General features: G+C 43.6%; 1 protein-coding gene across 2 annotated transcripts in view; it reads left to right on the top strand.

Moving 5' to 3' along the window:
• The window catches only part of SEC24A (SEC24 homolog A, COPII coat complex component), a 117,913-nt gene that overhangs the window by 48,359 nt on the left and 56,573 nt on the right, over positions 1–12,981 (top strand). The window contains exons 4-6 of one of the 2 annotated variants that reach the window (XM_018569961.1): positions 7,797–7,871; positions 9,191–9,354; positions 11,423–11,607. In XM_018569961.1, coding sequence (XP_018425463.1) covers positions 7,797–7,871; positions 9,191–9,354; positions 11,423–11,607 — 424 coding nt within the window. Of the gene's footprint in view, positions 1–7,793; positions 7,872–9,190; positions 9,355–11,422; positions 11,608–12,981 lie in introns of both variants that reach the window. The other variant, XM_018569960.1, reaches the window with a different exon arrangement.

Genomic DNA, 12,981 nt, shown 5'->3' on the forward strand with positions numbered 1-12,981 from the left:
CTTTACAGTACTTTAATTGCTATGTGACTTACAAGCCCCCAATCTGATAGCGTATTGGCAGCGACAGGTACTCTTTAAGGTGATACTGGGGTGCAAAAGACCCCTAGTATCACATTTACACTTTAAATAAGCTATTTAAGTGCAAAACACACCAATAGCTGATTGCTGGTCTTCAGGAGGCCAGCAATGACAGCTGTGGGACTGGAAGTGATGTAATCTGCATCACTGCCAGTCCCGTAGTACGGGGAGGAGATTGGTGAACAGACGTTTGACGTTCTCCCCCGACACCCGAGATGCCAGTCCTGGGCCTCTAGGAGGGGCAACAGAGCCCGGGAAACATGGCGAGGGTGTCGGGAGGGGGGGCGTTTGCCAATCCTTAGAAGCGATCTGGCGACAGTTCAGTCGCCAGAATCGCGTCTATTGTAAAGCCTGCCGTTGGCTTTACGATAGAGTCCCGGTGGCTGTTTAAACGGGCCCGGTGCAGTGTACGTCACTGGTCATGAAAGGGTTAAAGTTGGGATGCACTGCCTCCCCAGAGTTCCATCCAACACCGGTTTTGGATATCCTGGTTGATGCTTGCAATGCCAAGGGCATTATTTCCTACCTGCTTAATAACTAACTCGTTATTGCAATCACCTTTTGAGCATTAGGAGTAAGTGGGAAGATGATCTAGGCTCTATTACAGATAAGGACTGGAGGGGACTAGAGAGGGCTGTTCTATCTGCGTCCTTATCCACTTCCCATAGACTTAATTGTTTATTTTACATAGGACTTGTCGCACTCCAGAGTTTCTGTTCAAAATAGGTGTCAGGAACGGTACATGTCCAAAATGTGGTATTTGCCAAGGTTCACTGATGCATCTATTTTGGGGATGTCCCAAACTGGTTAGATATTGGGGTGCAGTGCTTAAGATCATACACTCAGTCTTTGGTATATTGTTAAATAATACACCTATAGTATGCATACTAGCAGTTTTTGATGCCTCGGCGATGAGTTCATATACCAAATTGGTTATACATAGAGCATTATTTACTGCTAGGCGACTGGTGTCGAGGAAATGGATATCTTCCTCCCCTCCGTCACTATCAGAATGGATGACTGAGTTAGATCAGACAGTAGTGTTCGAACGTACTACTTATCAATATAGAGGGAAAAAGGGAGGATAACTTTTCCTTATATTGGTCTAGATCAGGGGTATCAAACTTAATTCCCTTGAGGGCCACTCGACACATTTTTCTCTCCCATGGGGCCGATCGCCAAATTTCATACAATACAATGCGATACGGTACTATGGATCCCAATACACACACAATAAGGCCCCATTCATATCTGTAGGTTTAGGTGCGATTAGGGAGTTTTCCTGCAGCAGGAATCCCTAATCTGGCGGTTACAAGTAGAGCTGCAGCTAGCAATTATTTTCAAAATCAATTAGTTAGCCGTTTAAGTTCGATTAATCGGATAAAAATAAAATTAATTTTAAAAAATGGCTCCAGTGATGGGACTACTAGTTTGTATTGAGATTGCAGTCCATCACAGGAGCAAGCTTGAAACGATGGAAGTAAAAAAGAAAAAAAAAAGTGTGGTGTGCAATATAGTGAAATGAAAAGTATAAAATTATACAGCAATGAATGCCGAATGGCACCGGCTATAGAGGACTACAAATCCCAGCAAAAGTACATTATACAGCACAATTTAGAATACCACCAGCTATAGAGGAATACAACAAATCCCAGCAATAGTACATTATAGCTGGCGGTATACTGCATTGCGCTGTATAAAGTACTATTGCTGGGTGTTGTAGTCCTCTATAGCTGGTGGTATTCTGCATTGCGCTGTATAATGTTCTATAGCTGGTGGTATTCGGCATTACACCACTGTATAATGTACTATTGCTGGGATTTGTTGTACTCCTCTATAGCTGGTGGTATTCGGCATTGCGCTGTATAATGTATTATTCCTTGATTTGTAGTTAGTCCTCTATACAGCGCAATGCAGAATACCACCAGCTATATGGGAATACAACAAATCCCAGCAATAGTACATTATACATAATGTATTGCTGGGATTTGTATTCCTCTATAGCTGATGGTACATTGTGCTGTATATTATACCATCAGATATAGAGGAATACAAATCCCAGCAATATATTATAGAGCACCATGTGGGGGGTGCAGGCTTACCTGAGCAGTCTTCCAGCAACTTGTTTTCTGAGATTGGGCCTGTCTATCGGCAGCTGTCATCCGCCCACACCTGCTCCTCTTTACTTCTTCTCCCCGCGTCTCTGTGCCGATCGTGGATTTGGGCCGGCGGTGAGCATGAGGCGGGGAGGAGGTGCTGCGTGTGGAGCGTGAATGCGGGCGGGTCTGGCAACGGCGAGCGTGAGGTGGGAGGTGTGGCGCGCAGCGTGTGTTGAGTCGTGAACAGGGCCAACCAATCGGAAGCTGATTAATCAATGATTGAAAAAGTTGACAACTTTTTAAATCGATTATGTCGATTAGTTGTTGCCGCCCTAGTTACAAGCGGCCGCTGTCACCCATTAAAGTTAATGATCAGGTGACAGCAGTTGCATGTAAACTCCTGCACACCGCATGTAATGATGTGATATTATTACATGCGGTTAGAAACACTCTCCCTGAATACACAATCATTGCGTCCAGGGAGAGTGAGTGAATATATACACACACACACAGTCCCCCCACATACATATAAAGTAATATTCCCAGCCCACACACACACACGTAAATGAAATACACAGCCCCTTCTCCTGCTTACCTTGTTGCAGGGAGGAGGCTATGAGCCACGATCATCAATCCCTGGTGATCAAGTGGCGATTAGTAAGGTCTGCTTCCTAATCAATCCGAGTGCCGGCACAGAAGCAGCTATGCGGTCTGCATCCGACAGAGATGCAGACCGTGTAGCTGCTCCCGCAAGTCTGGTACGCGGTCCGTGACCGCGTACCAGACTGGTGATCTAGGTGCGGGCCAGCCAGTACCAGCCAGTTGCGGCCCACGGGCCGGTACTTTGATACCACTGGTCTAGATGGATACAATACCATATACAACAATATTGTTAGACACATGAGGGAATTGGAGTACTTTAGCTGTGCTCTAAAAGTACACTTGTGCTCATAGGTTTACTGGCAGAATTTAGAATTTCCTGGCCATTTTTCAGAGAATATGAATGATAACACGAAAAACCTTTCTGTCACTCATGGGTAGTGTTTGGCTGAAGCCATTTCAATCAACTGTGTCTACTCTTTTTCAATCATAATGACAACAGTAACTACCCAAATGACCCTTGTTATTTTTTTGTGGGATGTTTGTTGGAGGAAAATATATATTTTTTTAAAGTATGATTTAAAAAAAAAAAAAGTAGGGATGCACCTAGATTACTGCTGTAAATTCAGAGCTTCCCTAACGTCACTATTCTGGGCTGGGCGTCGGTTTGTGTCCCCTCTGATGCCCGCTGCTCTCCCCGCCTGTTTCAGCAGAGGCTGCGGGGATCTGAGGAGACGGGCTGGCACCCAGCAGAGAGGAGACAGCTATTGCAATTTATGAATGGACAGAAGCAGTCAGTATAGAGGCTTCCTGTTCGTTCGTAACAGGGGCTGCAGAAAAAAGATTTAGGATTGTGTCCTCAATGTTTTTCTATTTTTAAAAAGAAATATCGGGGGTCTGTTCAGACACCTTATTTCCCCTGAGCCCCCAACAGTAAAGTAAAAAAGAAAAAATAATTTTTCCACCTGCCTCCTTCGACAAACGATTAAAAAAATTGACACTTGTTGAGCCAGGTGGTGCTGACAGCGTCACCCTCGTATTGAATTTCAGCCAGCTTAAGGGTCGGTTGACACCACCAAACCTCGCTAAACACACAACTGCAGGTGTGTGCATAAATAGTGCTGATGTGCTGACCCGGGTCTATTGCCCTGTTTGCATGCAGCTAACACAGTACAGTGATGTGAACTGGGCTAACGGTAAATAAGGCAATGTACCTTGTCTTTGCATTGGGACTGCACAACTGGCGTGAATAGACCCTTTGGTCAAACATTTATTGGTAAGAAATTCAGGTATTCTTGTTGTATCAGAGGCATGATTGTAAGAGGAGTATTTTTTTTACCAGCCTACTATATTAATAGGTTGGATTAAGCTGTTCTTTGCTGTGCTTATATTTACGCCACTCCCCTCTGCTGGGAAAGAATCCTCTGTGGAGAAGTGAACTATATTGCCGTAACCCTATGCAGACCTATAATTAGACTCGTGCAAACTTGGGTGTTTAATTGTGTTGAGCACTTGAAGCTTGAGCATGGTGCAGCTTTTCATCACCTTATTTTTTGAGGGTGTCTGTATATTTGGTTAATACCTGTATTGATGGTATTCAGTGTAATCCTTCACATTTTTTATCTTGCTTGTCTTTATATTTTTCACATTTACATGCACTACACATTTACATTTACATACAACTAGATGTGACTGACATGGCTTAGGACAAACTTCAACACTGCCTGAGTGCTTAAACATTTGCAGAAGTTAAAATAAATAAACTATAAGAAAAGGTAACTGTTTGTTCTGCTTTGTCCCAACACGTCACTGTTGGGGCGGGGGGGCGCAACAGTTTGTCTCCAAATTGATTTTTTATGCCATTTGTGTTGGGACAGAGGGGGCTGCTTAAAAATTGCCTTGGAAGGTCTGCTTTAAAAGAGAACTATAGCCAAATCATTTTTGGCTTTAGTTCTCCTTTTTTTTGTGTGTGTGTGTCGCAAGAGGACATTTACTATTGTCTTCCTGTGACCCAAAACGCTATTGCCTACTATATGCTAATACTGCAGAGCCGCGCTGCAGCTGGCACAGATCCCGGCAGTATTGTCCCTGCTGCCTGATTGACAGCTGGCTCTGCCTCTCTAGCGTTAGAGCCAGCTGTGCCACTCCCTCTCCTTTCTGTCCCTCAAGTCAGTGCTGGAGGAACAGAGATGGAAGGGGGTAATCTCTGCGAGGAGCGGTGACTTGACAGTCGCTGCTCCCCGCATTCCACTCTCCCCAGAGTTCAAGGCATTGCACAGACGCCTCCAGTATGTAATGCTATTTCTTTACAAATAACACATTTAACCTACTTGAACACTGACTTTAGACCAGGCATTTACATCTATTTAACAGAATAAACCACCCAAAACCTATATTTGTTTTTGGTAGCGTTACATCTTTTTATTTTTTCCCCATTTGCATAGAGTAAAACAAATGGTAAAAATCCCTCCCGCTTTTTTCCTTTTTTTAATCTGTGTGCAAAGGAGGAGATTTCCCTTTGATCCGTTAGACACAGCAGAAAGTGAGGGGAAGTCTCTCCAAAGTAGGGCTGCAACCAACTAAACGATGAGAATAGTTGTCAACTATTCATTATCGATTAGTTGGTTGGATCCCCTGGCTCTCGCCTCCACGCTCGGAGGAGGGCACAGCAAGCAGTGGACAGGTGCAATAGCCAGCCTGCTATTGTAATTTGAAATGGCCAATAGCAGGCTGGCTATTGCGCCAGCCCACTACCTGCTGTATTTACATAAAGCTGCCATCTGCGGAATCTTGCCACTGGCAGCTGTCATTCCCTGGCTGAAGATTTTGAAGCGCCATGTGCTTGCAATTAGGATTGCACCAATATATTGGCTGCCGAAACATATCGGCCGAAAATGGCACCTTTGGCAAAATGCCGAAAGTGCAATTTTTGTGGCCGAAATAGCGGTGCATCCGTGATTTCTCTCCTCCCTGCTGGGCACTGCTCTGTGTACCAGCGGGGAGGAGATAAACTGTCACAGGAGGCCTAGCGGTGTGGGAGGAGAGCACTGTGAGTGGTCGGCATCTCTCCTCCCCGCACCGCTCAGCCTCCTGTCACAGATCAGGAGAGCGGCGGTGTGGCGGAGATGGCCATTGCTGTCACTGGAGGCTGAGCTCTCCTCCCGCCCAGCCTCCTGTGACAGCGTGTCAGGATGGAGAGCAATGGTGTGGGCGGAGACAATGTCATTGCTATCACATTAGGCTGAGCTCTTCTCCCGCCCAGCGTCCTGTGACAGCACAGCAGCGAGTCAGGATGGAAAGCGGGTAGAAACACTCAGCGATCAGTGATGGCTGAGTGTTTGTATATAATTGAGGGCAGAATATGTTTACTGTGTTCTCAATTTTGAATGAATGGGAGTGATCTACATCACTTCCTGTTCATTCATGATTGTGGATTTCGTAAACACAATAAGGGGAATTTATCAAAACCTGGAGCAGCTGTGCATGGCAACCAATCCGCTTCTCTTTCATTTTCAAATCCTAACTGAGCAAACTGAGGAGAGAAGCTGATTGGTTGCTATGGGCAACTGCTCCAGTTTCTGTCTGCTCCAGTTTTGATAAATTCCCCCCACTATGTCCTCAAGTTACAAATGAACAGCAACAATCAGTATAGAGGATTCCTGTTAATTTATAACCGGGACTGCAGAAAAAGAGTGATGACTCTGTGTCCTTAATCTCTCTTTCTATTTTAAAAGGGAAATATCAGGGGTCTGTTTTAGATCCCTAATATTTCCCCAAAAGCCCCTAAAAGTAAAGTAAAAAAAATATTTAATAAAAATAAATACGAATAAAATATAAAAAAAACTAAAGTTTATAAAAAAATAAATAAAACATTTAAAAAAATGTAAAACATTTTCGGTTTCGGCCTGACATTTTTTTTTCATTTCGGCTTCCTTTCCGTTTTGAGATTTTCATTTCGGTGTACCTCTACTTACAATACAATAATTTTTTTTTAAATTCGGTTTTGGCCTGACAAATTCTGCTGCGGGAGGTGCATTGCAGTGCCGTTCATTTCAATGGCACCCCAGACGCGCCCCCCACCCACAGTGTGATCACCTGCACTGCAACGCATGCTACAGCGATGCTGTGCGTTTCAGTGCAGTGCGATTGCAAAAAATTGTGCATGCAGTTTTATTCTGAAGTACTCCCGTCTAAAGATTCTCGGGCGGTCGCAAAGGATCATGGGGCGGGCGCATGCGCAGTTCAGATCTTCGGCCGGGAGACGAGGATAGACGCAAGGTAAGTCAATGGAGGCAGCGTGCACTAACAGACCTGGGACAGGAAGTGCCAGGAAGAGAGAGGAGACAGGCACCAGCGCTGGAGAAACTCCTGGAAAGATGATGATCGGATCAAGAGGCATCATTTAAGTAAGGTAAAGTCCCTTACACTAGCATTGGGGGGATTTGCCTTTAATGTCACATTAAATAAATGACGGTATGATTTTTTAAAATTCTATCCGATTAATCGAAATCCACAATCGGCTAACTATTCGATTATGAAAATAATCATTAGTTGCAGCCCTACTCCAAAGTAAAGTCAATTCCCTCTTAGATGGTTTTCACCGGAAAAATTATCCCCATCGGTGAAAAAAGTTTGGATTTTCCTTCATTTTCGGTCCTGACGACAATGGTCACCAGGACAAATAGCGGTAGTAAATTTTTGAGAAATAGACAGCAGTAAAAAACCTGAAAGAAATTATCCAATGTGTCTGCAAGTACTTTTATTATTCAGTAGGGCCCCATTCATACCTGTAAGTAAGGCAGTTTTCAAGTTCTGGCAGCGAGAGCCCACAGGTTCCTGTGACCAGAATCAGTTATGTGCAAATAGCTCCTACTGCACAGCCTATACAAAGCAATGACAGGCTGTTGGCGGCTGCAGCTGTTCCGACATCACTGGGCACTGCAGATTACCTACATTTAGGGACAGATAAAATTGACGTAAAATATTTCATGATGTTGACTTTTAATGTTTTCTCAGATCCTGCTCTGCCCCCAACCAGTGATAGCACTTCAGTTCAAAACAGTTACGATACCATAGAAGGTGGCGGATTCATGGGTAAGAATTCAGCTCTTGTTTTGCAGCACAGTTTGCATCTAACGACATTTCAAGCATTAAAAATGTAATGCTGGCCATAAACTATGCAAGTTTGTGCCACAATGTTTCCACCAGCCCTGTGATGAAGATGGGGTGAAAATTGACTGAAACCACTTCAGTGCCGCTGAAATTTGTTTAATTTCTGTACTTCAGTTTTTATTACCTGCTTGCTTAAAACCAAGAAACCATTCCTGGTTGAAAGCTGATTGAAACAACAAAATTGCCGTGAACTGTATGACATACCCTAAAACTCTGCCTGCAGGCTCCACATTTTGCCTCTTTTGCTAGCTAGAAATACTAATCTTCTTAATTAGTTCTACTAGGAGTCAGTTTTACCTGACTTCATGACCAAGTCCTCCCACAACCATTTCATTGTCTGCTAACTTGTTGCTAAGGGTCCCATTAAAAATTTTCCCTATCTCTGCCTAAAAAACCCCCAAACTATCACACATTAAAAAGCACTGCACAGCCCATTTGTTCTTTAAAAACGTGCATTGTGCTCATCTGGCTTTGGGATTTTGAGGGGGAGAAAAAACTGGGAGGAGAGCCCAGTCACATGACCTATCATGTGACCTACTCTCTTCAATCACTTTGTTAAGCAGAGAGAACTCCTTGAGATACTGAAAGTTCAATACCATGGCCTGCACTTTATGAATGGGCTGTATAATGCAGGCAGCGGTGAGCAAGATTGCAGAGTATAAGAGAGCAGACAGTGTTATCCACCCTCTGTTATAAATGAGCCCCTAAGCCACTCTTATTGGGACTGGGTATTGTAGTGCATGGACCTTGGCTCACAGAGTAAAACCAGTTTTAAGAGCATTTTCTGAAAGCCCATATTCCTGACTAAAAGCAAAGATGCACTTTGGTTCTTATGTACATGTGCTTTGCTTCTGGTTCAACTTATTTTCATGCATTTTGCCAGGATCAGAACCACTCAGGCTGTGTTTTTTTATTTATTTAAGACTTGCTTTTTCTGAGGTTTTCAGGCTGGACAAGTAACATGCAGGGCCCTTTTGCCATGTTGTGGGTGGCCCTCAATGTTACAGAGAACGGTACTAACCTGATTTCAGCCCACTCCCTGCATCATTATGCTGTGAGTGCAGGGCACCTTGGTGGTAAAGCCCTGCACGTAACAGTATATCCTCAGTCTTTTATGGTTGAGTGATGCTGGCTTCCTAGCCTACTACTGTTTCAAAAGCCTTGGTGCAATAGCTTTAGCTGTGTGCTGCTTGTTGAATTATCTGTTGTATTATACTTAAATGTTTGTCTTTTTGTCACAGGGATGGTTCATCCAGCTCAGCCTCCTCCTCCTCAGCATCCTAAAATCACCAGGAATGCATACCCAACACTGCCTCCAGGGTACCAGAATGCTTTCCCACCAGGAGGTCCAGCTGTAACACCTGCTACTCAGCGATACCCTACTCCACCACAGCCAATGCCTCAGGTAGAATACAGGATAACATACTGTTACTTTACATGAAAAATCATTCTTTGGAATATGACATAAGGAACTGATAGATGTATTCTTGCTGCATCTAATATGCTTGTAAAGCATATGAAGATTTTGCTGGTGATATGACAAATTTTATTAACCCTTGGAATGATTTATTTAAAGTAGAATTATACTCTCCTTTGTTTTTGCATATATCTACTGCTATCAAGCAGTAGATATATGCAAAAAACATTTTTAAAAAACCATAAAGTTACCAAAAAGGTAAAAGCTTACTGGTGTCTCCACTGCTCGCTCCTGTCTGAAGATCTGAATCTTCTCGAGCGCCCGTGCAAGAGAGAGACAGTGGAGGTAAATGCATGCAGCCAGGAGCGTGTCTGCGCTGGAAGGATTGATGAATAAAAGTGGAAGGAAGAAGATGATCGGATCAAGAGGCATCATTTAAAGGAGAACTATGGGGTTAGGGCTTTTCCCCATAGTTCTCCTAAGGGTAAGAGCGGGGAGGGGGGAATCCAGTCCCTCCCCTGTCACGGCTCTCTGACGTGACAGGATCGAGAAGTGAGCGAAGGCCGGTATGTGTTCGCTCACTTCCCGATCTACTGAGCCGACCTGTGACAGTTTCATTGTCACAGGTCGGCTAGAACTATGAGGATGAGTGAAAAGCACTCGTCTGATAGTTCTCCTTTACACTGGGTTCAAACCTAGGCGTATCGAATATGCGCGTTAGTCGCGCGTTTTTACCGGGATTCTGCGCTTTTTACCTTTTCAGGCGTAGGCCGTTTTGTTGCGCGTTTAGACGGGCTGAAATACGGCAAGGTGTGAACCATACCCATAGAAAACAATGGGATTTCATGTTTGAGCGTTTTGTAGAGCGTTGAACGCGCTACAAAACGTACAGGTGTGAACCAGGCCTTAAGGTAAGTCCTTAAAGTAGCATGTGGGGGAGGGGGGATTTGTGACTTCAATGTCCCTTTTAAGGATTCCTCTACGTGTAAATTTTAAAAAAATTTAACGTTTAAAGCAGGACTAAAATAGAAAAATAACATATAAAAAGCTGTTAAACAGAAGTGGTAGTTACACGGGTTGAGCCTGCAACCTCCCATTCCCTCCCTACTTTTTTTTGTTTTCTATTTTATTACTTTTATTCATTTTTGTTTTTTAATTTGACACTGCCTCCATTCTTGCCTAGAAGAGAATGACGTGCCCTGTTCCCACAGCATCCTGGGATAGCACTGACATATATCCTAGGAGAAAGAAGAGGATCTTGCTGCACTCCTTACCGGATATTCCCAGTGATCGGGAGGGTGCTCGCAATGACCGTGGATGGCACCGCTACATACATAGATTAGTCATAAAGAATGTCACCAGCACACCGAAAAATGCTTTTAGGATCACCAAATGTTCATTTTATTGAACAATTTGTGAAAACAAGTGCTTCCGGGGCCACGCAGGGTACCTTCATCAGGCTCAAACAGCAACCGTCGATGTTTGAGACTGATGAAGGGGACCTTGCATGGCCCCGAAAGCGCTTGTTTTCACTTTTCACAAATTGTTCAATAAAATGAAATTTTGATGATCCTAAAAGGATTTTTCAGTGGCATTCTTCACGACCATATATCCTAGGAGGTTGCAGGCGTAGGGGCACAGAGAGGCCAGTGGGCGGAGCTGTGCAAGTCACGGGGAGCATGCAGCTACCTGAACCGGGAGGAGGCAGCCAGCTCCCAATGACTAAGCAGCACAAAAATGACATCACAGGACCTGGCCTGTGTCACATGAACAGCGTGGCAAGGTGAGTATGTTGTTTTAATGGGGAGGTTGAAGTTTTTCTGTAAAAGTCCATTTTAAACTAAACGCCAGTCACAAATCTGATCTGATGTAATAAAACTGTTGAAGGGGTCTCAGAAGAACAAAAACTGTTAATGGTAGTGACCATTAGGAATATAAAACATGGTTAAGTGCACAGTGATGTTAGTGGCACATCCATATATGATACGTCTGTAATTGCTCAAAGTTCTGTGGACCTTCTTTATTTTACCATTTGCATAATCTTGTTTACTTGTAGCCTACTTTGGGGATGAACAATTTGGTATCATCGGTGGGAGGTCTAAGTCTTCATCAAGCAAAGCAACTGGATGAGCTTCGTGCTGTAAACCTTCTCCAAGAGAGGAACATACTGCCACCAACACCCCTGAAGGCCCCTGCACCCTGTCTACAGGAAGATATTCACAAACTAAATTGTAGCCCAGAGTAAGGTTTATTTAATATTGACTGCTATTGGTAAAAAGGTGGTTCTCAAACCTGTATTAGTCATTAGGTGGCCAAGCAACGAAGTTGCAATGACACCTATTTTTGTTTGGATTATTATTAGGTGGCCAAGCAACGAAGTTGCAAGGACACCTATTGTTTTTGTTCGTATTATTATTATTTTTATTATTATGCCGCTTTTTTCAAATGCCTGTAATACGTGCACTGTTAGTCAAAAACGCATTACACGTTGCACAATGGTAGAGCCCTGTACTCTGCAGAACTTATTGCAATATAAAGGTCATATGTCACATGATGTGGCAGCCATCTTGGTTTTTGCATTGATTGTTGTGAACTATTCAGAAACCTGCTTCTCCAGAACTGCTAAAGCTACAGATGTACAAATTGCTGTGTGAGGTTTCATTTTAGCTCCATTGGCAGGGCTTGAAAAATTGTCTCGTCCGCTCGTCTGTGACAAGAGAACGGTGGACGCCGACAAACAGCTTCCCGGCCGGCCGTTGTAATTACACGGCCGGGAGCTCTACATTCAAGCAATTGAGCGTCTCTAGAGACGCCTGATCGCTTGTATTAGCAGCTGTCACTTCCGGTCCCGAGATCCGCTGTGCCCGATGCGGCTCTGTGACAGGAGATCAAAGGGAGTTAAGTATACAAATTCCCTTTTGATCTCCTCTCAGTCCCCGAATGCAGGAAGTGATGTATATTACATCACTTCCTGCATTCAGTGTCACTCTCCAGCTACAGAAGCTAATGATCAGATCTCTGCTTCATCAGCTTCTCTGGGGGTCCCTAGGTGACATTAGGGCTCTTGGAGACCCCTGATGTCTCCATAAAGAGGACCTGTCATGTAAATTGGCTATTACATAGGGGGCTTCTTAGCCCCCCATGTAATAGCAATAAAGCGGTGTGTGTAAAAAAAAGAAAATAATAATACTAAAATTAATGAATCCATTAAAAAAATTAAAGAAGCATAAAAAAAATAAAACATTTTTTTAAAGTCCCCGCCCCACCACATACACACGCAGATATGCGTCGGGTGCGCCTACGACGATTGTGCCGCACATGTTAAGTATCGCCGCAAACGTCGGAGTGAGAGCAATAATTTTAGAGCGATTAATCACTGATAACACTAAACTGATGAGCAGTAAAATCGTTTTAATCGTCGCCTATGGACGTTTTTTGCTATTTTGCGGGCTCGCGCAATTTTAAGGCTTGACATGTTTGGTGTCTATTTACCCGACGTGTCCCCGACTTATGTTTTGCTAAAAATATGGGTAAGAATAAATAATTTATAACATAACGTAGGGAAACTTTTTTTTTTTTAATATTACATTTATGGTACTTTTTTCATTATACAGT

The sequence above is a fragment of the Nanorana parkeri genome, unplaced genomic scaffold (assembly GCF_000935625.1).
Source record: "Nanorana parkeri isolate BGI_ZX_2015 unplaced genomic scaffold, ASM93562v1 scaffold1433, whole genome shotgun sequence".
Lineage (NCBI taxonomy): Eukaryota > Metazoa > Chordata > Amphibia > Anura > Dicroglossidae > Nanorana > Nanorana parkeri.